We start from the raw sequence: 27,573 nt of genomic DNA, 5'->3' as shown, positions 1-27,573 counted from the left end.
GACTCATACGAATAGCCTGAAAGTACTTGCGGCCTCTGACAGATCGTTTCGCGGAACTATCGCTCCGATTCCTCATTCCGTTATGAGGTTCTCAATCCATTGGTCATTGACAACTTCAAGAAGCTGCTCGAACAAAACCCTCAATCTCGATTCATGAGTATTTTTCACTGGTATATGACGCTGGAGGTAAGCCCATCATCGGTTGACACTAATTGTGCTAACTTTATAGACTCTTACAGTTCCTCTGTTACTTTTGATCTGTCCATGAAGCAGGAGGTTCAAGGAATACCATACTTCCTTCGTGCGGATGTAATACCTCCATTATTTGCAAGCAAATACGGGCACGCCAGCGAGGAGAGAAGCTTTTTCACATACGGGTCAAAAATGGATGACTCCACTGGTTTCGGCGTTTTCAACGTTTTTCATAGTGCCTACTTTAAGCTCAAATAGCCCAGTTCCGCTGTACAATATTCTCTCGAGCAAATCGCATCTCTACCTCCTGACCACTTTTTCATCTTCACCTTCAGTCTAAGCTCAATGGCGGCTGTTCGGTCAATGAATCCGGTTAAGCACTCTGCGTATCTTCTGTATGGGATACGGAAAGCTTTGAGTGCCTTATCACAACGATCTTACACAATCCATGGCCTGAGTCCCTTCTTATTGCTCAATGCCGGGAAATGAGAAAGCGGACTCTTTGGCTCTGGTGGGCGCTATGAAAGGTGATGTTTACGATCGGAAAATCACCTTCGATGATTTTTTTACATTAGTTCGTCAGGAAGCCTTGAATAGTTGGCAACATAAATGGACAAATGGGGAGTTGGGTAGATGGCTGTATTCAATTCACCCGCAGGTGCTGAAGCGTCCAGAGTACCATGAAATCCCTCCTCTTCTTTCTATATTATTGTATTCCCTAACCTAGACCAAAGCACGAGTCTTTCGGTTTCCCAAAACTAACACTGTGTTTAAGAATCAAGAAATGTATCGTGGCTCCGTAACGCTTTACGGGCAAATGAGGTTTCCAAATAAACAAAGGATTATAAAAACCGATAATCTTGCTCTATTTTCCTTAATGTGTAACCAAAGGGCTTGAACATCAATAAAAGAGCCACTTGTCCGACTCAAGAGGAACGTTTTGGTAGTAAGAGTTATAGCAAATGAACTAGCAAGTTCTATCTAAAAACGTGTAAATCTTAACAAGGCTGGAGAAAATTTCTGGATTGTCTTCTACTCGCATTTTCAAGAACATCCTTAATACTTACTGCATTAACTGATAAGCATTTACAACAAGGCGAGGTAAGATTCTACATAAAGGTTTCAATGGTCGGTCATCACGAAATAAAATTGAAACCACTAAACTTTGTTGTTCAATTTAGATGTGTTTAATTTATTAAACATCTGTAGTACCTTCCAGTAAAGACAAATTGCATATTTCCTTCGTAGATAAATGTGTTTGTGTTAATTGCAAATGTTGCGTAGATTTTGGATAAATAAAACTATATTTTGATTATATACGTACGGGAGAAACAAAACCGTTGATTTCGGTGAGGTTTAAATACCCATTAGGATTTGCTTATTCAAGTTTAATCTTCAAAATAAGAAAGTTGTCGAGTGGAAAATAACCTAACAGTTTTGAGCTACTTTTCTAAAATTCTGCCATTTGAGTCTATTGTGTTGGTTGGTTCAGGATTCATATACGAATTCGAATGATCAGAAGATTCCAAAAACATTGATTGCGTTTTGTTTCTTCGCACATTGTTCCTTAATCACTACCTTAAAACTCTACTTTTGTAATATTTTTTTTACTTTCACATTTATGCATAAACTAAATCTACATTCAGTTTCATTTTATTAAATTTCTCATTTTACGTGGTAATAGTTGAACAAAAAATAAAACAAAAACGCGAACTACTATTTTAAAAAAATGTACTCTTTGTTGACATTGCTGTTTTCACCGGATCCAGATTCCATTTTTGAAATAATCATGTGAAAGTGTTGTCCATTGTTGGCTGAATTTCCATAATGTATTGTGATTTTCGTGATTTTGAGTCTCACGGGTCTATTATGAAAACAAAGATGATTGGCCGGATAGCTTGATCATCTCGACTTTTATAATAGGCCCTTGAGTTTTATCATATACAATGTAATCAAGGAGAGTGGGAGATGCTGATTATTACAGTAATTAGAGTAGACAGAGCAAAAGATGCCAATTGCTTAAGCACGTTCGCCTCGAATACGGCGGGCCAGCTGAATATCCTTGGGCATAATTGTGACGCGCTTGGCGTGGATGGCGCACAAGTTGGTGTCTTCGAAAAGACCTACCAGGTAGGCCTCACTGGCTTCCTGCAATGTTGAGTAAAGAATTTCAGTATTTGAACTGCACGTGCGTCGCAAGCGCTCCGTTATCTTACCTGCAGGGCACCGATGGCCGCCGACTGGAAACGGAGATCCGTCTTGAAATCTTGGGCAATTTCACGCACCAACCGCTGGAAGGGCAACTTGCGGATCAGCAGCTCGGTGGACTTCTGGTACCGACGGATTTCTCGCAGGGCGACTGTACCGGGACGGTAACGATGGGGCTTCTTGACGCCACCGGTCGACGGAGCGCTCTTACGGGCGGCCTTGGTCGCCAGCTGCTTACGGGGAGCTTTACCTCCGGTGGATTTACGGGCTGTCTGCTTGGTACGGGCCATGCTGGTTTGGAAGAATGTGGCTTAAAGCTGAAATTGATAGAATGAAGAGAATAATGAACTACTGCAGTTGAAGATGTTCTTTCGAATATTTTCGTAACCATGGAGTTTGCTAACTTCAGAAAAAAAATAAACCTAATACTGAGTATCCAAGAAGCGTAACTACTTTTCATTAGAAAATAAGTTCTTTTAGTGGAATGTCTTCACCTGTCATAGTTCCGCCACTTGTACTCTTTGCAGACACGTATTTCGTACTTCTCGTACTTGAATCGAAGATTCAAAAAATAAATAAAAAGTGAGAAAAAGTTAAAAGCTAGCAAGAACTTCGAGTGGAGACTCCGAAGGATTTCGCGTTCCAGAGAATTTCTGGTTGAAATATTATTTTTGAGCGGAAAACGGTCGCATGGCAGGAAGCCATTTGGCCGGAGGCCACAGGGCCGAAAGTTTTTTGATCGCTAATGTCATTTGCTCAACAGATACATACGGCAGAGCAGTTCCTTTGGCTGAAAATATCGGTTGCCTGAATAACTGAATTGGCGGAAAATGCCGGTTCGCATAAGGATCATTTGGTCGAAATGGACATTCGGCTGAAAGTGTCGTTTGTCTGCATTAGTTATTTTGCTAAAAACACAGCTATCAAAATCCGGCGGAACACTTTCCCGATTTTTAAGGCTAGGCAGAACAATCAACTTTAGGGTTCGTAATACAAAAAAAAATCACCACGTCGATGGCTCTACCACCGGTTAAAATTGTAAACCACCACCGCCGACCGAAATTCCGACAAACACCGCTGCCGACTTTGTGGCATGAGTTTATGGTTATTGGAATTCTCGTTAGGCAGTGTGTAATATGCATAATATCCATTGCCGATATTTTACGTCTTACGTGACACGCCATACGCAAATGCGCCAACGCGGCATAATTTGAATTGAGCGTCAGTAGGCCATGACTTACAACACGTTTGCAAAGCAACCAGTTTTTCCCCAGATTAGTTACGGACGACACATTAGTACTATTTTGTCCCCGACAATTACCTTACGTATTCGGCTGGTCCTTTTCCGATGGCACGAGGCCAAACATTTTACAATCCTTGCCGGGCATAATTTAGACTTTACGTGAATTTTTCGATTCACCAGATAACCTGGATGTATCCAAAACGCTAAAACGTTTTGAGCGCGAGTGGTGCTCGCAAAAGTGCTCAATGCGTGTGAAAAATCGCTAAAACATTTTGAGCGCGAATGGTGCTCGCAAAAGTGCTCAGTGCGTATCCAAAACGATAAAAAGTTCCGAACGCGAATGGTGCTCGCAAAAGAGCTCAGTGCGTGTGAAAAATCGCTAAAACATTTTGAGCGCAAGTGGTGCTCGCATAAGTGCTCAGTGCGTATTCAAATCGCTAAAACATTTTGAGCGCAAGTGGTGCTCGCAAAAGTGCTCAGTGCGTATCCAAATCGCTAAAACATTTTGAGTGCGAGTGGTGCTCGCAAAAGTGCTCAGTGCATATCCGAATTGCTAAAACCTTTTTGAGCGCGAATGGTGCTCGCAAAAGTGCTCAGCGCGTATTCAAAATCACTGAAATAGTTTGAGCAATGTTGCTTGCAAATGTGCTCAGTACGTGATGAAATCGCTAAAATGTTTTGAGCGCTAGTGGTGCTCACAAAAGTGCTCGATGCGTATCAAAATCGCTAAAACATTTTAAGCGAGAGTGGTGCTCTGTACGTATTAAAATCGAAAAAAAGTATCAACTTAAACAAAAATACAAACCCCTGTTTGAGCTTCATTGTACCTAGTTTCTGAGACTTGTGACGATGGATGCCAGAGGAAGACACCTCGTTGAAAATAAATTCAGTGGATAATGACACCATGGATGCCAGGGAATGTTTTCAAATGTCTTCACAGCCGAGTAAAAATGTAATCAAATGTCTTCAATATCAAAATTATAATTATAATTTCAAAGTTCAATATGTTTATAATTTCAATCATCTCCTTGTTTATCGTTTATTTTTTAACACTCAAATTGTTAGAATTCAAAAGGATATTTTTTATTCTTCAAGAGTAAGGGCAATCACTTTCCCATGGATTTTTTAAAATGAATTTCTTTAAGAAATTCGACACGGTTGTTTCATAAGGGCCAATGTCGCAAACGTGAACAATTCCTTTTCCTGCAAATTCCTCAACAACAAGGACCGTTCCCAGCTAACAACCACTTGGAACTAGTGGCGCTCCGTGCCTTATATCGAACGGAAGCGGAAAATACCGCCAGAAGTCTCTAATCTTCCTGAAATCAGCAGAAGAAGTCAATGTTTACGTTTGCGACTTTCGCCCTTTTGAAACAACAATGTCGAATTCTTCTGAATTTATTTTTAAAGAACTGTCAGATAAATTTCTGGAGGAACTTCCAGGTGAAATGCTTATGGAACTTCCGGAGGAATTACAGGAGGAATTCCTGAGGGATTTTCTGAAGGATTTTCCTGAAGAATTCCTGGAGGGTTTTCCTGAGCAATTACTGAAAGAGTTTGCAGTGAAGTTCCTGAAGAAATTTCTGAAAAAACTTTCGAAGGAACTTCTGGACAACTTTTTGGAGGAACTTCCTGAGGTATTGCTGCCGTTCCGAAAGAATTCCTGGAGGAAATATCAGAGAAATTCCAGAATATAGTTCCAGACGAGGGTTCCTAATTATTTAATGCTTTAAAAAATGCACAAATGCGCTTCAAATGCGAATGAAATTGTAATGCGTTTAAAAATGCATCAGTGCGTTAAGAAATGCTCGTGGTTCCTAATTATTTAATGCGTTAAAAAATGCCCAAATACGCTTCAAAGGCGAATGAAATCGTAATGCGTCTAAAAATGCATCAGTGCGTTAAGAAATGCTCGTTCGTATAAAAAACATAATGCCTTGTAACGCAACAATTCGTTAGAAAATACTTTTTTTACGAAGTGCGCTGAATCACTTGCTTGTAATAGTGATGCAATTGGTACGGAAAAATGCAGCAGCGAAAAATAAAATGTTGTTTACAACTGGGGTGGGTGGAAATGGGGTGTATGTCAGCTGATGCATAATGTTGCCAGACTTGACGAATTGTTTATTTTATATCATAAGACATGTTCATGGTGTATCAAATATATGGGTATTTATCGGTTTATTTTTTATACACCACTTGAAATGTAATAGAAGCTTACGTAACATATTTAAATATTTATTTTTGGCTTTATTGCAGCCCTGTCGTCGTAAAATATGGGGTACTTAGTCGCCTTTTTTTAAAGGGGGCGTTGACACAATAAGGCTATTTCAAGGGCGCATATTCGAAAACTAAGAATTTCTGTGGGACTAGGGATTGGAAGCTTGGTTCGTGGAACTGCAAATATCTCAATTTCATAAGGAGCATTAGGGCAGTTCACATTTTAAAAATGTTCGTAAATTCCAACTCCCATATGTCTATTAGCATCATTTTAATAATATAGGAGTCCTGGCAAAATTTCAGGCAATTCGGTGGCTATTTAGGGGTGGCGCGAAGTCAATTTATGTTTATATGGAAATTTGTATGGGAAAAACTAAAAATTTATTCAAGTTTCCCTACAACTGTCAAATTGTGATGAATTTAAATAAACATCCCCAACCTCCATTTTTGGGATCTATTTGAGCTCAATCAGTGGGTAACTCATTAATTTTGATTTATATTTCCACTGCTACGTTGAGGCTAATTACACAATTTTAGCCATTTATCTCCAATCCACTCATAACTAATGTGTTATCCGGAGGTCTCATTTATATAGATTCCAAAAAGGGAGGTTGGTGATGTTTATTTGAATTCATCACAATTTGACAGTTGTAGGGAAACTTGAATAAATTTTTAGTTTTTCCCATACAAATTTCCATATAAACATAAATTGACTTCGCGCCACCCCTAAATGGCCACCGAATCGCCTGAAATTTTGCCAGGTCTCCTATATTATCAAAATGATGCTAATAGACATATGGGAGTTGTAATTTTCGAACATTTTTGAAATTTGAACTGCCCTAGAGCACACGCGTACTCATCAATGTACTGAAATACGGTGGACTCGGCCTCGTAGCGCTGCCAACTACCAGGGCATACCATACCAGCTAAGAACAGTTTTCATAGTGATTGACGATATGCAAAGGTGCGCGATCGGGTGGTGGCCGATCATTGAGAGGATAATACCGGTTCCTCAACTTCAGTATAATCAACGTCCATTGCTCACACTCCGGAAGCATTGATGGTTATAAGGACGCACTCTACGCACAGCTGAAACGTGAGTACGAAAGCTGCCTTAGCCACGACGTCAAAATCATCATAGGAGCTTTGAACGCTCAGGATGGCCAGGAGGAGTTTAGGCCGCCTGCACCTGTTGGAAAGTTGCCTTGGTGCGACCTAGAGAAATGTCACCACTGCATACGCGTAGCATCTCAAAGCAGCGTCGCGGAAGAAGGTGAGCTCGATGGGACTCTCTCGAGTACAGTTGGGGCCTCTGTGGGAGAACAGCTAAAGCAGCCATTAGCGTCGCTGTGGAGAACAATGTCGAGTATGTGAGACGAAGTCGACAGAACGATTGGTTAAATGAAGAGTGCAGGTAGATTCTGGAGATGAAGGACTCATTACGGGCAGCCGCGCTATAGAACGTTATATGGAACGCTATAGACGGAAACGGAGACAAACAGACACTCCTCTTCCATAAGAAAAACCGCCTGGAAGAAACAGAGTGCGAGGAGATGAAGCAGCTACGCCGTTTTCAAGAAACTCGCAAGTGCTATCAGAAGCTTACCGCATCCCATAAAAGTTTTGTGTCGCGAGCCGAGATGTGCAGGGATCAGGATGGGGGCATCTGCACGGACGAAAGTGTGGTGATCGAAAGGTGGATGCGGGACAGCCTTAAACTTGAGGATAGTTGAGGATACCATCCATCCGCTCAATAGCATTGATGAAGATGGTAAGGATTATATTGGAGCTGAACTCACCAAGATGGTCCCGGAAAAACTGTCTATCTGTCTTCACAGACTGCTAGTCAGAATCTTGTAAACTGAACAACAACGGGAAAAATAATCTGAGACAAAAAAGGGTGAGAACATTTTAACGATCTAGGATGGTGTTGCCTGCAAAGTGATATCCAAGATCATCTTCCGCCATATGTCACTAATAGTGAATGTTTGGAAGAAGTTATCAAGCCGGCTTTATTGACGACCGCTCGACAATGAACCAGAACTCTACTGTATGCCAAACCCTTAGAAAATCCGCGAAGATCAGGTCCCAACATACCATCTGTTTATTCATTTCAAGGCGGTTGTCGACAACATAGACCGCGTAGAGCTGTGGAAAATAATGGACAAGATTTGTTTTCCCGGAAATTTTATAAGATTGACAAAAGCAACGCAAGATGGTATGCAAAATTGTGTGAAAATTTCTGACGAACACTCCAGCTCGGATCTGTTATTAAAAATTGCACTAAAAGGTATCATGCGGAGACCCGGGTGTAAGAGTTTTAGAACGGTTTCAGGGGAACAGATCCAGCATATTTGTTTGTTTCACGATTAATATGGACATTTGAAAAAGTGCAGTACTGTACACTCGTCTGAAACGTCTGAAACGCAACAAAAGTTCAGATGGTGGTGAATGCGGAATCGAGCGCGATTGGGCCGATTGATTTCGTCTACCTTGAATCCTAGCTTACGGCTGATAATAATTTTAGTCATGAAATATGAAGGCCCATCGTTCGTTGTGCCAGAAAATTGAGTAAGGCGGCGAAGGATGCACCACGGCGAACCCACTACTGGAAGGATATGATGGACAGGGTATGTTGCTAGAACAGCAAGCCTGTAAAGATTATGTTCAGTTCCGATCCAGCAGGTACAAGTATACGAGGAGCGCAGCGAGCTAGAAGGATGGACCATGTAAAACATCATTTGGCAAGTATTTTGCAAACCGAGCATAGAGAGATGTGGCCTCAAACCGTGTATTGTGTTATCTGTTCAGATGTCTAGGGAAGGAAAAAGAGATCATGGTTGAGCAGATAATAAAGAGGTGGTAAATTTGTATTTTACGATGAGTTACAAGATCATTAGAACGATAAGTAAATTAGAAACTTTATTTACCTACAACGAGCCTGCCCGATAGCTCTCGGGTTTTATTTTCGATCTTTTAATCATTTAATTAATTGCAGCGTCGCACTCTAGATCGATGTTAGTTCGAGCTTGATGGCATGGTTCAGAAATCATGAAATCGTTACATTTTGACAATTTTCCAACTTTCCCCGTTAAATTTGCAAACCTTTTGTATATGTAAACACAGCTGATCCCAAGACGATTCGATTAGCTAGGAAATCATGCAAATCGGTTCATCCGTTCGTTAGTTATATTGCCTCTAAGAAAATGCAAACTCATTTAAAATACGCATATTTTTATTCGTGTGGATAAAAAATATTTGAAAATAATATCATATAGGCAGATCAATGGAATAGGAATGATCTTTTCATCCCTTCAGTATCTGAGCTGGTTGGGAACAAGAGAACTGGGAGACTTCTTTACTAGAATTCCCACCGGCTGTGAAGTCCCAGCGAGTGCGTCTCTAATATCACTTATCAAACTCTTTCCAGAAGAATGGTGCGCGAACCGTACTGTGTCCCAGCTGTTACAATACTTCGCTACTTTTACTATACACTACTAGCTAAACGGACCCTGCCTAGCTAATTAATTGATATTATTCCATTATATTTAACCACTCCATTGTGACTTTACTGACACGTATTTAGATCTCAGTAGGAAGAATGACTTTAATGTATCATACTTGACTCGACTTAGATAGACTTGACTTGCCCTAGAACTTAGTCGAGTCAAGTATTAGACACTGTAGACAACCTTACTTTTGAATTCCAGAATTCAGATACAAATCTATAAAGTTACTAGTTGACCCGGCAGACGTTGTCCTGCATAGTAGGCGAAAATGCGCATTGTGAACTGCCCATGCAAAACGCCCATTCGAATCTTAATTTTAGTTTTTCACTATTTACTCAACATTACTCGTGATTTTACTTGAGAAAATATATAAACCCGTCTGAAACTATGATGAACATATCTGCAGAAGGAATGAAGAAAATCCATCCAGCCGTTTTCTAGTTATGCGGATACGAAAACAGACCAACTCATTTTTATTATATAGAATAAAATCAAGTGGTAAAATAAAATGGGATAGCACTAACTCGTATAACAAGAACAGAAAGCTCTAAAAAGTTTTCTATTTATGGTTTTCCCTTTCAGATGTCAACTATTTGCAGCACCGCATTCTTAACCAATTCATGTATGATTGCTTTTAAATTCAAACATTTCATTCAACTCTTCAAATGTTCACATATTCGTAAATTTCGAGCTATTCTATGCAAACTTTACATTCTCTTCTGTAATGAACATAAGGCGCATTGTATGAATAAGATTTTTTATAAATCGTGGTAAAGGAAACCATAACATTTTTTTTCATTTATTTAGATAATTCTCATTTACATATACAACTTATGGTCAATTTCTTCGCCTCTGCTTAACTCTTAAGCGGCTTTTGTTCATCTGCTTAAACCTGGTTTAAGACCTAAGCAAAGATGTTATTACAAGGCCCTAAACATTACGTCAATTGGCTTGTCGAAAGATGAACATGTTCAACTTGATGTTATTTAGGTTCAATTCGGGTTCAAATCGAGCGACTTTCGATTCCCTTGCCAAGCGCGTATATTCATACCCCTATGTCTCTAGCCAAGAGTTATAGAGATGGAGAGATGCACGTGGTGTTTTCGAAGCGCAACGCGTTTTGCTGTTGATGATGACAGTGATGCTGATATCCCACGCGGCGGCAAAGCTCTCTACCACTCACGCATTCGGTGTGTTGCGGCGTTGCGTCGATGGTAGGCTGCACTCACTCTCTCGTGTGTGTGTCGTTAATGGTGTTGGTGACGGCAGCGACGGCGGCGACGGACGCTCTTTTGCTTGGTTGGTAAGACGTCATGTCAGTGCAACTGTGGGTGCATTTACTCAGGGAGTTCGTTTTTTTTTAATTATCGTTAGGGTCGGTGTACCAGTAATGATGGTATTTAGTGACAGATCAAGGATATTCAAATAAACTATTGAGATACCAGTTTTTTCGCACTGACATGCGTGGAAAAAATACACATGACAAATAGTACTCATCCATTTGTTTTTGATAGGATGTAAAACAGTGAACGGTTGAAAGCAGCTATTGCAATATCATTATCTTTGCTTATTTGAAGGTATTATTCCAATTTAAAGAGCAATCTTTCTATTCAAAATTGTTATACTACTGCTATATCATTATTAACGGTACTGCCGTCTCACGCAGCTCTAAGGTTTTAACATTTTCCTTAGTTATTGGAACACGAGCTAATGATAATAGTGATTCTAGGATACAACATTTTGTAATATAATCTAAGGTTTTTGGTATAATCTATAGATTTGAGGCCGTACACTAACTACGTAAGCAATTTTTATTACGTAAGCAATTTTTAGCCCCCCTCCACCCATGTAAGATTTTTCCCATTCAAATATTTTTTTTATTTATATGGAGCGTAAGAAAATGGCAGGCCCTCCCTCCCCCAATAAGTGCTTACGTAATTAGTGTACGACCCCTTTGCTAAAAGTAGTAGCAAAGGGTAGGGACGAAAGTCTTATAGCTGGGTTAGGTATAACTTATTCCGTACTATTTTATGTACAAAACAGATATCTAGGTTAATACTACTGTTATTGGTACAATTACCCTAGTGCGTGTTTTGTTTTGCCCGTCAGTACGATTTTGAATGTCGCGTGCATGCGTTTATTTTTTTGCTCCGGAAAGCAAGAAAAATAATTCATTGTGCGTTTTGTGTGAGTTTTTCTCTTCGACGCGATATGAACAAGTTTGAAAACAATTGAAATGTAGTGCGAATCGCTTCAGTCGACGGTCGTGCGCGGAAACCACCGAGCTGCCACACGTCATTTAATCGTCGCGGGACGTTTAATAGGATAGTGAGTAGATTTGTGTGCCGATTAAAATGTCAGTGACGCACTATGGGGCCTCCCCATGCAAACTGGCGGACAAAAATATTTCCTTCCCTTTTTCGAGCTTATAAGATGTTTTTAATGTTGTAATAACAGGGAAATGTTGTTTAGTAACAATTCCAGTCATTTCGCGACTATTTTTTGAAAAGGGCTCAATATTTTGGCCCTTTAATAAAAAAAAATATATAAATTTCCAAACGACGTCAAATTTTTATTCACATAATATCCAGAACAAATACGTTCGTTTATTATAGCAGCATACGCAACAGAATTTTATGCGCCAAGTTCAGAAGGGTTATTCCTCTGTAATTGGCACACTCTAGTCTGTGCCCTTTCTTATAGATTGGGCATGTGAGGCTATCCAACCAGCCGACAGGCAATTTATCATCCTCCCATATTTTCTGGATAATGTGGCGGATCGATTGATGCAGCTGCTCACTTCCGTGTTTGAGAAGCTCGACCAAGCCGACGAAATTTGGAGCCTTCTTTACCTCGTCCAACGTTGATGGCTCCACAGCTTGACCGTTGCCGACTATGGTTATCCTGCTCCTTAATATACCTTCATTTTCACCGTTCAACAAATTTTTGAAGTGCACCTTCCCCCTGGCAGCCACCATAGTCTAGTCTGTCAGCGAATTCCCTTCTCGGTCATTGCACATGGTGGGCACTGGCGCAGTCTTATGCCGCGTGCATTGACAGCTGCGTAAAACCACCGGATATCATTGCTATCCACGTTCTCCAGCTATTCCACTCTCTTCGTGTTGCCTTTTTTTCTACGGTGGATTCGTTTCTCTTTTGCCCTTGCGTACTGCTCTTTGTTGAAACGGGTACGAGTCACTAGCATTCGACTCCAAGCAGCATTTTTCTCGTCCGTCACTCGTTGGCATTCCTCATCAAGCCAACCATTTCGTTGGTGTCGTTGTGCAGTGGCTAATACTTCCTGCACTGTTGTAGTCACATCTTCGTGGATATTTTCCCACAATCTGTTAACGTTGCCAGATCCGGTGGCATCTCCTAACCGCTTGTCCAGCTTCTGATGGTTCAGCAACTCCTCCAACTGACAAGCGTTGAATATTTAAACGCATCGTTCTGTTGTTTTGTGAATTCGTGTAGCTGGAAAGTCGCACCCGAATTTTTGAAACTACAAGGTAGTTACATCTATAACTTCCGAGAAATGTCGTCCGTCGATCAGCACGTGGTCTATCTGTGTGCAGGTGTGTTTGCGGATATTCTTACGTGCGAAGTAGGTAGTGCTGGTTGCCATCCTTCACGTCGTGAGGCTCATCGTTCGTTGGGGCATAGATGCTGAACAGGCTATAGTTGAAGAATTTGTTCTTCATTCTCAACAAGCAAATGCGGTCGCTTATTGGCTTCCACCGGATAACACGCTTCATCTGCTTCCCGATCACCATGAAACCAACTCCTCGTTCTGCTCTGTCACCGCCGCTATAGGGTGGGTGTACCAATTGTCGCCATACATAAGAACAACTATTTAAAAAAAAAATAAGTGAAAGGCATGTGGGTGAACTTTATATAACAAGCGAAAGGTTTTACTTCCTGCTCCTTAGAACAGTTGTAAAAACCACAATTAAACTTGTTATTATCCTCAAAATTGATTAATCCATAATAGGAACGCATGCACCAGCTGTGGCACTATTCTTTATTTTGGTTCCTTATTTGACAAATCCCAATATTTTCTTATGGGACTGGCCGAATAGGGACCACTAGTGCGACAACTGGTGCAAAGGACGACAAAAATTAAGCAAAATCAATTTTTACAATTATGATTTGCTTGCTTTAGAGGAAATCAAAGGTGTTATCGTATCATATGAATATGCTTTATCGATATGAACTTAGTTTGCGGTGATTTGATTGGCCATTTGGCATATAAAGCACTAGTGCGACAACTGGTGCTATAGCCACAACTGGTACATCTAGCCTAGTAGATGTGGTACTTGAATGAAGTGTTAGCTATGGGCCACCGCCCGGAATTCACGTTCTCCAGGTCTGGGCCACCGTATTTCTTGAACTGCGGTCACCCTCATGCCGACCTTCTACAGCTCACGAGCCTGGAGCCCAACATGTGCCGGTTCATTAAAAGTTCTCACGCTTCAAAATCCGACTTTCTAATCGTTGTCCTTTATTCCTTGACGGAAATGTTGCCGTTGAATCAATCCGTTTGCTCTACTTTGTAACTGTAGAATCTTTGCTGGCACTCGGACGATGGTCAGCCACCCCTAACATGTGGAACAGACGCTAGATCAGATTTGCACTTCCGGAGAGGAGCAAATCCCCCCTTCCCTGTCAGAATACGACCATAGTTCCTTCCGGGGTTGATTACCCGATCTTCCCTAAGGTTGCTTGTATCCCGATCAGCGTCACGAGGTGGAAGGGATAGGAGTTGCTGGGCAAGAGGTTAAGAACCGCGAAATGGGGTCTATTTTATTACTTCAGGTACGCATTACCCAGAATTTGCCTTTGAAATTCTTCCAAAAATTCCTTCTCGAATTCCACCAAAAAATCCCTAAGAAATTTCCCCTATTATTCTTCTAGAAATTTCATATGCAATTCCTTCTAACATTCATTCAGAATTTTCCTTAAAAAATCTTTTTGATTTTGTTTTAGGAAGTTATCCAGCGATTTCCATCCGTAAGAATTTTCAGGAGAGTTCCTTAAAAAAATCTAAATCATTTCCTAAATAATTTTATGAAGAAATTCCTGTAGAAATTGGCGAAGGAGTTTTTCGAGAAATTTTCAAAGTAATTGGTGGATAAATATCTGATGGAGCTATTTTTTATTTCAAGTAGAAAATCCCAATGGCATTCCCGGATTATTCCTTTAAACTACTGAAAAAACCCTTTTTTCCCGCAACATTAACGATAATTCACGTTGTATAAACTGACTGTACTAGCCAAAACTTACGTTTCATGGACATAATGGGTAAATTTATACAATTAGGGGCCGTACACTAATTATGTAAGCACTTATGGGGGAAGGAGGTTCTGTCATTTTCTTGCTCTACATATAAACAAAAAATAATTTGTATAGGAAGAATCTTACAAGGGGGAAAGGGGTCGGAAAAAAACAGAAAAAAATACTTACGTAATTAGTGTACGACCCCTTATGAGATTTCATTTATTTATGTTTGGCATCCCTATTCTTCCTCTCTTCCACTTGTGTGCACTCACATACTATTTCAGGACTAATTTTCAAAACGACTTATCTGCTTTTGTAAACAAAGAGTCAAACGTCGATTTGACGAATCTGATTGCACTTCGACGCAAACCGAAACGTTCACCTACCTATTGAAAGCGTTGGTTTGCGTGGGAGTACTATCAGTTTCGTCAAATCGAGGTTCGAAGCTTTGTTTACAAAAGCAGATGATTCGTTTTGCAAATTTTGTCTTGATTTCATGCTTGACACGCATTTGCGCGATGTAGGTAAACGACTTAAATTTATATTCGTCTGTTTGAAAAATAGGAAGAGTCGTTTTTCTATCCAGTTCGATCAAGTAGATACGGAAGTGTGGGAGAGTAATTTCGGTTTTGCGCAGCAGAAATATGATTTCCGGGGTGGCATCAATTTAAAGGCAGATTCGTTCGGTAGTGTCGCGAAATGTGAAAGAGTTGTTTTGTGTTTGCTGATTTTGGTTTCACTTTTTCGAGTGAATTTGCACGTTTCATTATTCAGGACTAACGTGATGAAACAAGTAGGTATTAATAATGAAGCAGATCGATAACCAAAAATGTGTTGGTGGTTGGCACACTAGTTCCGAATAATGCCGAAAATCTTACTGATGTGTTAAGCAAAATCGTGCAATCGACGTGTTCGGTACACAATTTCGATAAAGAAAGTTCCGAATAGCTAATAAGTGCTCATCAGAATCGTGCTACCGCCTGGCACCTCAGTTCAATGAAGAAGATCCGGAAGTGCATAAGTGCTTTATTTGGCAAAGAATATGTTCCCTTATAAGTGTGTAGAAACGTGCTATCGCTTCGCACGCCAGTTCGATCAAAAGAATTTCTTCCAAAGTTCGAAAGAATCATTTATGTTTTGTTTAGGAGCAATGTTTAAAGCGTGTTAATACGAGCAAGTGATTGGCACTCGTGATTGTCGAGAGTATTGCAAAGTGCAAAAAAGTGAAAATTTTCTATTTCGTCTAGCTGGATATCGCTTGAGACATCAATTCGCCTCAGATGATCATTTGTCAGTGGTGTGGCAGCATGGCAGCATCGTTGGAATTCTGGGACTGCAGTGGCTGATTGGCGTAAAGTTATCGTGAGTTATGTTTATAATATTAATGTCGTAATACATTCAACATTGATTTATGATTTTTATTTGGATTCTTGGATAATTCTACACGATATAGGTTCCACGCGAGCATGAAAATGCATGCATGCTCACCAAGGTGTTTGTATAGTGAATAAATTATCCTTTATTAAAATAATGCCCTGCGGATATGGTACCTTTCTCGTGTATGTAATAAGGAAACCACATTTGAGAAATCAAAGTAGCACTTTAGGGGATTAACTTTTTCTTCAATCGACATCTACCTATTTGCATTTATCTGAATGCATTGACAATTTGACAGTTCATTGATAATAATTGTTATTCTTTTGCGTAAGTCGTATCGCATCGCACGTCGCTTTTACTCTGATGGTCACCTAAGTAATTCATAAGCGTTCAATTATCGGCAGTTTTTGAGTTACCTAAAGTAGTAGAAAATATGATAAAAAATGAGAATCAAAAGAGACTATAGAGTTTGTTAATAGTTATAATGCGAAGTTGATTCATTGTAAATATCTTCGTCTAAAACACTACATGATAAGAAGCTGTTTTTATATTTATAGTAACGGGTGGCCACTAAATAGCGGGAATAGAAAGAATGGCTCGGGAATATGACTACATACAAAGAAGTACAGTTCAATCTGATATAATACGTTATATGTAGAGTTGACCTTAGTCTTCAAACTCAGATTAATGATTAATCTGAGTGTTATTTTCATACGATCTTTGCTTGATTGAAAGAATTGTAAAATGCGCGGCGCAGTACTTCTTGCTTTGACGGCATGTTTTACATAACTGAACATCTTAGAGCAAAAGTGTGTGGGCGACAATTTTCTGAATATTCTCAGGATTCATTCACATAAGGTAATATTACACAGAAAGCATTAATGTTCTCATAAAAAAAGTATTGAAGTATTTAAATTCCCGTTCTTTAGTGGCCACCCGTTACATAGAATCATTATGCAGTTCCTACATGTTAAAATTATAATCATTTTAATATTGCTAGTTTTCTACAGGTCACATTTGGTCGGGGTTCTGCCAAACCATACCAAGCGGCTTTTTGACTGACTTGTAATATTTTGTTCGCACAAGGAAAACGGGAATCATTTCATTTCAATTCATACGTATATTTGATGTATGATATCCTCAGTTATTTATTTATTTATTCATTTTATTTATTTTTTTATTTGTTTATTTCCAGTGACGTCATGTTTATCCTTTAAAATTGCCACATTTGGCGACTCATAGTTTTACAATTTAAAATAACAAAAAAAAAGATACATTGATTGTTTCAGTACAATATAGATTATAAACTACAAGATTACATTTGATTCCAAAAATTCGAACATTGTTTCTTAAAACAGAATTCAGATGCTTCCAGTTATAGAGTTGAGGGATATTCGGTATGATTTGCGATCAGTTAAATCCACTAAACGAAAGCTTAGGCAGAAAAATAGACAATTTTTTGTTGGCGATTGGTGTGTTTTGGCAGAACACCGATTTGTGTCATGTATAATATAAGTAAGCTCCTATTTCCTCTGTTCTATATCATCTCGCTTACTAGATATTTTCAACTAGGTATACATATTGAGAGTAATATTTAATGACGAGCTCTTGCGAAAAACGCAAGTTATGAGCGATGAGTATAATAGACGACACCGAGTTAGCGTGCATCTCACTCTCTTGAGATCATGTTAGCTCGCTCTCCGTAGAGCAATGGAGAGCGAAAAAGCATAACCCTTTGGGGGAGTTGATAGTAACCAATTTTAAGAGACTGTGAAAGTGTGCGGCCGTATCGCACACTATTTTTTGTACACACATTAACGCTCCCGTCGACGCAAATCGCTCAAATAGACGAGAAAAAAATTTTGCATTTGAAAAAAGCTTCTTGGTTGTAGACTAAGCTTGACTAAGCAGGACGGTAGGGCTGAATAACTCAAGTATCACAAAAAATAAAATGTTTTCAGGTGATAGTAAATTGAGATTTTAGGGGAACAATTAGACATTTGTCATGCGTAACCGAGACCCCTCTGAGCGCTGATATAGCAAATCTCCACCTGCGAGAGTGCAAAATATTGGCTTTGGGGGAGTTGATAGTGACCACCAGTGCCCAACTGAGAGTTAAGGGGGCGCAAGCAGTGCGAGTCCGCACCTGCGGGAGCCCACAATGCTGGCTTTGGGGAGTTGATAGTAACCACCAATGCCCAACTGAGAGTTAAGGGGCGCAAGCAGTGCGAGTCCGCACCTGCGGGAGCGCAAAATGTTGGCTTTGGGGAGTTGATAGTAACCACCAATGCCCAACTGAGAGTTAGGGGGCGCAAGCAGTGCGAGTCCGCACCTGCGGGAGCGCAAAATGTTGGCTTTGGGGGAGTTGATAGTGACCACCAGTGCCCAACTGAGAGTTAAGGGGGCGCAAGCAGTGCGAGTCCGCACCTGCGGGAGCGCAAAATGTTGGCTTTGGGGGAGTTGATAGTAACCACCAGTGCCCAACTGAGAGTTAAGGGGGCGCAAGCAGTGCGAGTCCGCACCTGCGGGAGCGCAAAATGTTGGCTTTGGGGGAGTTGATAGTGACCACCAGTGCCCAACTGAGAGTTAAGGGGGCGCAAGCAGTGCGAGTCCGCACCTGCGGGAGCGCAAAATGTTGGCTTTGGGGGAGTTGATAGTGACCATAGATTTTAAGAGACTGTGAAAGTGTGCGGCCGTATCGCACACTATTTTGTACACATTAACTCTCCCGTCGACGCAAATCGCTCAAACAGACGAGAAATAAAATTTGCATTTGAAAAAGCTTCTTGGTTGTAGACTAAGCTTGACTAAGCACGACCGTAGGGCTGCTTTATTGTTCAATCCAACAAACAGCAATGATTTTTGTATTGATACCAATAAATAAATCTGGCAACGGAGAAGAGATGATTATTTTCTTGTGTATGCACACGTTTGTTTGCGTGTTGGCTGGCGTATTCGTTGTATTGTTCGGATTGAATGAATTTGCATCGCGTAGATTTTGTACTCACCATTTCACTTATTGAATTAGAGTCTTCCGCATTTTATTGCATTCACAATATGGTCGTCAAATTTGTCTCTCATTTCGATTTTTGCAAAGCAGTTTTCAACAGTTTTTGGGCGTGAAGTGAATTAATTGGTAGTCAAGGTTGACGAAAATGTGAAACTCAGTTAGTGAATATGTTTTGAGTGATAAAATCAAAGAAACTAAGGGAAAAGATCCAGTGAAAAATCAAGTGAGTGTGTATGTGTTCGATCCGAACGTTCGAACGTTAGTATGCGTTCGATGAAGAAACGAATATCTACCTAGGAAAAAGGCAGTTTTCAGCGTTTTCCCAGCAATTCCTCAGTAATTGCTAGTTTTGATAAGTGAAAAATTTATATGGAAATGCCATGAATATATTATGATAGAGGGTAAGTCTGTAAATAGCCCCAAAATATTGAATTTAGTTCAAAACTTTATTAGTATTAGTGCGGATTTGAATAGAATCATTGTCATTATCGGATTGATTACGGTTTATAGAGCCTTAACTGATTTGACAGAAGTGGGCGCCATATTTTGATATTGTTATTTTGTAGCGGCGATAGTCATAAACATTGACTTGTGCTACTAATTTCATGAAAATTAGATCTTTTCGATGATGTTTTCACCGCCATTTCGTAGAAGACGCTGTATTTTACTTGTTCCTGGTGGTAGTTGGCAGAGAGCGTTCCTAACTATTGACGAATTTGCGAAAATATCTCGGAATGCATGTTCGTTAGGGACATGGCCACTTTAAGATCAGTTTTGTAACCAGGAATAAAACGCCACAAACTTCATGTTTTTGCAAAATGGCATGTTTTCTGGTGGTATTTGGTTCATGTGGTCTCATTCTGGAACATCTAAATATGATGGTTTGCCAATTAAAGCGAACACTTTTAAGTCAAATCTAAATCCTGGCATATTCATCAGTTTCTGGTGATAGCTAACAAAGAACGTTGTTATTTACAGATTGTGACAAACGTCAAAACTTACATTTGCCTTTCTGACTTTTAACCTTTCCAAATATTAATGTCTACATATATCCATCATTTAAAAAATCGATGCAAGCCTATATCTTTAATCGATGTGCTGGAAAACCTGCGTGAAGAAAAATCGAGAATTCCGTTTCGGGAGTAGGTGCGACAGTCACCAATCAAAACGATCTGCGTTTCCTGTATGAGAATCATCCGGATTTTTCGGGTTCTGATCTAACAGCCAAGGCTATTTCGCATGCTAATTTTGATTTGATAAACATTCTGCATGATGAGCAGTATATTAAAATGTTCAACTCATTCCCAGCGGAAAGTGTGTTGACATCAACAAGCTCCGTGCTAGATGTTCTGGATAAGATATCCGGTGCTTTGGTCATCACGTAATTCAATCGATCACGAAAACAATCATTCAGTAGCACGGGCCTAAAACAGCGCATTTGTTGTCGGCGCTGGCAACTTTAATAGAAAATCTAAACCGATTCCGGACGTCAAAGCTTGGTCGCCAATCCGAAACGTTCACCTGACGCTTCAGTTCAGTTTGAGATTATTTGAATTACAAAAAATATCCGTAATCCAAGAAAAGAAAAACTATTTACAACAACAAGTTTACGTCAGAATTGAAATACAAAACCGAAACGAAAGCTGTTTTTATTATTAATGCATTGTAAAATATTCAAATGCGTATATTTATGCATCAATGCATTGTGAAATGCATCAATGTGTACTCCATTACATCAATACTCAAATGCATTTCAAAAATGCTCAAAAATACGCAAATGCGTTCATCAATACTTGCGACTGCTTCGAAAATGCGTGAGTGATCCGCCCCTCGGTTCCAGAGGTACTATTGGAGAATCTTTCGGCAACATTCTTGGAGCATCATCAAGAGGAATTCCTGGAGAAACTTACGAAGGGATTCTTGGAGAAAATTCTGAACGAATGCCTGCAGGAGCTTCGAGAGGAATTCCTGGAAGAACTACTGGAGAAAGTCGTGGAAGAAACAAACTAAGGAATTTCTGGAGGAACGACTGGAGGACTTTCCGACGGAAATCTTGAAGGATCCTACGGAGAAATTTCTGGACGAACTTATGGAGGAGCTCCTAGATGTACTTCCAAAGGAAATTCTGGAGAAATTTTCTGAAAAATCTCTGAGGGAATTGCTGGACGAATTCCTGGAGGAACTTCAAGAGGAATTTCAAAAAGAATTCCAGAATGGATTTACTGGAGAAATTCATAGAGGAATTTCCAGTTAAAATACTGGAAGAGTGCCCAAAGATATTTCTTGAAAAAATACCAAAGGAATTCAAGGAAGAATTCAACAAGAAAGTGTAACGAGTTTCTACTGAGTCTTTAATAAAAACTCTGGCGGATTTGTTTATGAAATTCTTCTAATTTTTTTCAAAAGATTTTCCTGTACAAATTAAAAATAATTTACCGTGGCTATTATAAGAAATATCCATTTAAAACCAGAACAATTTCAATTTCTTGTCGACATTCGTAAGAATTTTCTATGGAAACTAAAGAAAATTTTCTGAGAAAATTGAAAATAATTTCCTGTGGAAATTTAGAACTTTCCGTAAAAATTTTGGTACATGGAAATTCCGAAGAGACTTCCCTAAAATTTCAAATACAAATCCGGAGTACATCGCACGAAAATTCAAGACAAATTTCTTGTGGAAATGAAAATGCATTCTTTGTGGGAGTTTAGATGATTTTCCCGCAAGAACTTAGAAATTTGTTAGTAGAAATAAAGATGAATTTCCCGTTTCAATTTTGGGGGAACCCCTTTATTTGCCCATACTGAAATTGTTATAAATTTCAATTCTCTTGAATTTTCATGAAAAATTCCTCAAAATTTTCATGGTTAATTCTCCTTTTTACACGAATTAATTTTTTAAAACGAATTTTCACTGAAAATTATTTCTAAAATCCACGGAAAATTTATCAGAATTTATTCTTATTCTCGACGGATATTTTGGAAATACCGAGAAGATCAGATGAATTATAAAGAAATTTAAAAAATTGGTTCTAGCCAAAAAGTCATAATAGAATTATGTTTTTTTTGCCGTTTGAAATGAATTAGATCGGTCATTGCGTTCTGTTACAATGATCGAAATACCTTTTAACCAGACACTTCGAAAACTCCATGCTACCAAGGAAAATTTAAACGAATGCTGCCATCGGGAATTCAGCAGCATATAGCTAAAAAGTGTACGTTTGACGTCTAAAATGTGTTGCATTTAACAACCTTATCAACCGGCTAGTGTAAATGTGATTTTACGTTAGTCTTTATTATCTTTATTATTAGTCTATTATGTATAACTTTTGTAATATTTATATTATCTCCATTAAGAAGTCGCAACATTTATAAGTTAGTAATCAAATTATATTTTCTATTCGCTGGTAAGTCTTCAAATATTTTGAAAAGTCTTCAAAATGTCTTCATCAAATAAATGTCTTCACAGAGATTCAAATGTCGTCAAATTGAAGACATGTCTTCAAATCTGGCATCCCTGAATGACACCAACAAAAGAAATACACGAAAATGAAAGTTTACTCAAAATTGAGTTGTTCTCACTCACTTAGCACTAAGTAGTTTGGCTTAAACCACGGGACAAGCGAGCGTGTTCGGACTCTTTCGCCGATAAAGAAGATAGAGAGCTGCAGCAACCAGAGGCATTCGTCCCCTCTACGATAACTTACGACGCTTAAACGTGGCGAAGACGAATGTAACGATGCCTGCGAAAGTCTCGAATGGTCAGCTACTGACCGACCCAACTGACCAGCGAGCACTTCGAACAGCTTTTTCAAGTGCCAGCTAAGTCGCTACCCCTCAGCATAATCTGCCTAGGATCCGAAAGAATCTATCACAGTGTTAAGAGAAATTTTATACAATTTTCTCATCTGTAAGTATTTTTAACTTACATTTTGGATTAATTTATGTGCGTAAGGAAATCATATAGGGGAAACAGCTAAATGTTGAACAGCTAATTTTGTCGCCCATTGTTGAACACCCATATAAAACGCACGTGCGTTCAACAATAGGCGAAGGAATTAGACGTTCAACATTTGGCGAATTACCCTAATAATTTGGCAAAGAAATCAAATAAAAATTTTCTATTTTAACAAGTTTTGAACCGTGAAAATTTTTGAAGGCACAGGATTATTTTTTTTTTCGAGTAGAGGGAAAATGTGTGCCATGAGTTTCTAGTTATATGAATTCTCGTTAGGCAGTGTGTAATATGCATAATATCCATTGCCGATATCATACGTCTCACGTGACTCGCCATCCAGTTTTCCGCGAGCGGTAATGGCCGCCAGCTTGCCTGCGGGTTAGTCTCTGATTTGACGTTTGTGGAGGTCAACTGCACCCACCGTTCCGAGCATTCTGACCAATGTGGCATATAAGAAGGTGCTGATGAAGTGATTTTAAGCCATTTATATACCACATTGATCAAAATTCTCGGAACCGTCGGTGCACAAACGTCAAATCAGAGACTGACCCGCAGGCAAGCTGCCCGAGCAAAGCTTGAGAGCAAATCGATAACTAATTTTGTTGTTGTGAAATCGCCTAATTTTGATTACTCAGGTTGATATCCTTTTGGTCGTTTTAACGGTTAAAAGATCAAAATCTATAGCAGAAAAATCTTGCTGTGACATCAAATCGAAAACTATTCCTGCTATCGATGAGAGCAAATCGAAAACTAATTTTGATATTGGTTCCGATAACAAAATAAGTACACAGTTTGATGTCAGATCATACAATTTAGAAATCAACAGCAAAATGAGATCAAAAAATGTAATGAATCATGATGATTCATATTTGAAAACAAATTATGATTTTAATTTGATATCAATATCTAAATATGTTTTCTATATGCTCTCATTATGTTTTCAGACTTTGCTCGGGTGCGGCCATTACCGCTCGCGGAAAACTGGAAAAAATCCTTTTTCGCCAAAAGAACTCTAGGCCAACATTTGAAAAGGGCGTAACAAACAAAACTTATTCCTTCTGATTCTTCGTCCATATATAAAGCTACTTATATATGTGGACGAAAAATCAGAAGGAATAAATTTTAGGCTATTACGTGCTTTTCAAATGTTGCTCTAGAACTGTCAAACGTGTCTCCTAACGAGCTTGGGGTTACGATTTGAATAACAGGTGTGATGTCATTTTCGTCTGGTACACGGTCAAAAAAACATACCCAACCTTGATTTCGCTCATCTATAGATTCCACTATCTATAGTAGCCACCATTTCCGCTGGACTGAGTGATTTTTGCTTGAAAATGGGAAAAATTGGAATAGCGTGTAGCGTCGCTCATCTCAATAACAAGAAGTTGAATTATACACCAAAGCGTCGCAAAATAGACGGAATAACGTTTCAGCTGCTTTATCAGACTGATGGAACCGATAACTGACCTATCCCGTTAAAATTTTGTTTCGCCCAATCGAGTCTTCAATTTAGTAAAGTTCAACTTTCCCAAAAACCCATATTTGAGGTTATGGCTTTCAGTCTTCTCAAAAACGGGTTTTACGTTTTTATCCGACGTTTCGGTTACATATATTGTACCTTTATCAAGAAGTTAACTAAGTAGACAGAATCGCCATCACAACACAGTTCGATACAAACAGAATAGAAGTGGCGCCAAAAAGTACTACACAATAGTTCCTGGTGTCCGGATAAATTCAAATTTCGCAGTTCCTACCGAAAAATAGAGGGGGCGGTTGTTTCTCGTTCTTTGCAGTATACATAAAGTTGTGACAAAACGTTCTATGCTAAGACAATGTAACAATAAACGGGACTTAGTTAACACCTTGATAAAAGTACAATATATGTAACCGAAACGTCGGATAAAAACGTAAAACCCGTTTTTGAGCATAAGAAGACTGAAAGCCATAACCTCAAACATCAGTATCACAGTCAATCTCTCCAAGAAAGTTCAACATGGCAAGTTACTTTCAACGACTGGACAATGAATACGAAATCAGGCAGGTGCACAAGTGTAGTACCTTTTTATTAGTTTTTGTTTTTGATTTTTGAAACAGTAAGAGGCTGTGTCCTTTTGGAAAGTTGTCCTTAAATAATCCAAAGAATCACCTGAGTTAATAAAACGAGATATTTTTATTGATGGGAAATGTCGATTATTGTCAGATCCAAAAACAATATTAATTTTTTAATTATTAAATAGCACTTAACAATGTTTTTCAGAAACAGCAGTGTTGCATATTCATATTGGCGATTTTATTGTTGAGAAATCAGTCTTCAGTAAACTGATTTTAATCAGCGTATGCTGAATGGATGTGAAAGGAAACAAACCCAGTGAGGGTTTGTTCTTAGTTATTTTTTGAAATTATTCGTGTTTATAAAATGGTGCCACTTAAGAAGCGTACAAATATGAATTTTGCAAATTTTTATGGTGATGAAAACTCCCGACATTATTACGAAACAAAAAATGCGTAGTTTCAAATATGAAAGTTGTAGAACCTGGGGTTTATCAATGGGCGAAATATGTAGTATTGGAAATACTTCAGTCAATTCTGAATTATGGTAGTTGTTTTAAAGGTGTTTATCGACGGAGAACTGAATCAATGTTGATCATAATTGAATTTGGTTACGGTTATCCATATTTACTCAAATACCAGACACCACTGTATTTTGCATTGAAACAATGAGCTTTATCATAATGTGAATCCAAGCAAAAAAATCCCGATTTGCGATTAGCGGCAAAACGATTGTAGCTAATCTCTAAAGATAGGAAATAAGCATATACATAACAAAAATGAAATCAAATATAAACTGTCAATCATGAATGTCAAATTTTGCCTTTATTTTACATAGCTGGGAACACAGTATGAAATTAAATTCATTAATGTTCAATCTTCTTAAGTCCTTAAAAATTTGAATCTCAACTCAGCCGTTTACAATAATTGCAATAAACATTGGCGTCGGTGTCACTCATAAAGCAATTAACCGTTCCTGTTAGCCAACAGAACACTTCAATCGACATGCGCTCAACATTCTTCTTGGCTGCATCAAAAATCGATAACCTGCTTCGCACAAGTGCAAAACCTAACCTGCTCTAGCCGCCGCCAACCAGTACGAACTATCGGAACAAAAACAAAACTACTTTCCCGCCGAAATGGAGTGCTTTCCATTGCCCTCACTCCAACGAAGTTTATTGACCGGCCGCTGCTGGAGGGAAGTGGGATACTAATTAACGTCATCCATTAGTCTGCGACCAACATTATTCACAGCCTTGCGACCAACATTATACACCACTACCATCACATGGTCGTCCGTGCAGACAGCAATCGGAAGGAATAAAGAAGAAACATTTAACGAAGGGGGTCTCGCACCGTGTCTATCGCCGTGAGGCTCGGCCTGCGCCCCAATTCCCATCATTCATTCTAATCTTGCTTCTGAGCGTAGAATAAATCCACCTTAAATTCCACTTAAATGTTGAATTTCTTTTAAAAACTCGCATATTCGGTATATGTTTACGATTTCAATCGCATTCAACACAATAATCGATGAGTAATCCAAAATACATGAATGTTCATGAACAGAGCGAGAAAATATTGAAAACAATGCAACAAAATGGCGTCGTACTGAAGTATTGAAGAGGAGCCGATTCAGAGCTAGCGAAAAACACTCGCTTAGATCAAATCCTTCCATTGGTCACGACCGCCAGACTTAATCCCGAAGTAATATTCATCTCGTGTCAGCACGTTCATCTTCCAACTTTAAGCACTTTTAGTTGGACCCAATTGTTGCGCATAGCTTAATCGATACGTTTCTCGTTGAAATTCTCACAAAACTCACCTTTTTGCAAACAAATTACTAATCCAAACTTGGCGACGAAAATTTTCACTTCCACTTGTGCAGCGTTCACTTCACTCAATGACGAAATCGAGCTTTTCGAAGCACCATCAACAGCAGCAGACGGCCAAAAATCGATCGATTTTCAGCGCTCTCGCGCGACCGGTGGGCTCTTTCCTTCCTCCGTCAGTGGGTGCACTGTGTTGTGCTTGCTTTCCCGTTCAGCCGCATGCATAGTCATCCAGCGCGCGCTTTTGTCGCTCCATGGATGTGTGTGGGAGTCGACGTGTATGCGTGCGATGCTTTCGAACACTGCGTGAGCTTTATCGAGCTTACATCGAAGACGAGGTCGAAAATGGGCATGGAAGACGTTGTGCAGTGGGGGCATTCGAAGCATTTATTTCATTTCACCAACAGATGGCGTAAGATAGTCGGAATGTTTCGAAAATTGAGACGTAGGGTTACTGCTGCTTCAATTCATCACATGTACCCATATCAAAAACGATCAAAAACAAAGAATTGCGGCGCAATTTGCTTTGCTTATCATGTTTGTAATTATTTCCATCAGTAAGCACGCATAATAGCACAACAAATTGTCTCTTTCACAATTATTATTGATATAAGAGCATGTTATTAATGATGGGGCAAATACCTTTAAATCACGTTCACTTTAATTCACATTCTGATCAAGGAAATCATATGACTGAACTGGTA

General features: G+C 39.2%; 1 protein-coding gene across 1 annotated transcript; it reads right to left on the bottom strand.

The window, feature by feature from the left end:
• Positions 1-1,356: 1,356 nt before the first annotated feature.
• On the bottom strand, positions 1,357-27,022 carry LOC134205561 (histone H3.3A). The gene is made up of 3 exons (XM_062680892.1): positions 26,863-27,022; positions 2,409-2,717; positions 1,357-2,340 (listed from the first exon to the last, which is right to left on the bottom strand). The coding sequence occupies exons 2-3, from the start codon at positions 2,688-2,690 to the stop codon at positions 2,212-2,214; spliced, it is 411 nt and encodes a 136-aa protein (XP_062536876.1). The 5' UTR covers positions 2,691-2,717; positions 26,863-27,022; the 3' UTR covers positions 1,357-2,211.
• Positions 27,023-27,573: the final 551 nt, after the last annotated feature.

The sequence above is a fragment of the Armigeres subalbatus genome, chromosome 1 (genome assembly GCF_024139115.2).
Source record: "Armigeres subalbatus isolate Guangzhou_Male chromosome 1, GZ_Asu_2, whole genome shotgun sequence".
NCBI classification, from domain to species: Eukaryota; Metazoa; Arthropoda; class Insecta; order Diptera; family Culicidae; genus Armigeres; species Armigeres subalbatus.
This window is presented reverse-complemented; position numbering and strand designations above follow the sequence as displayed.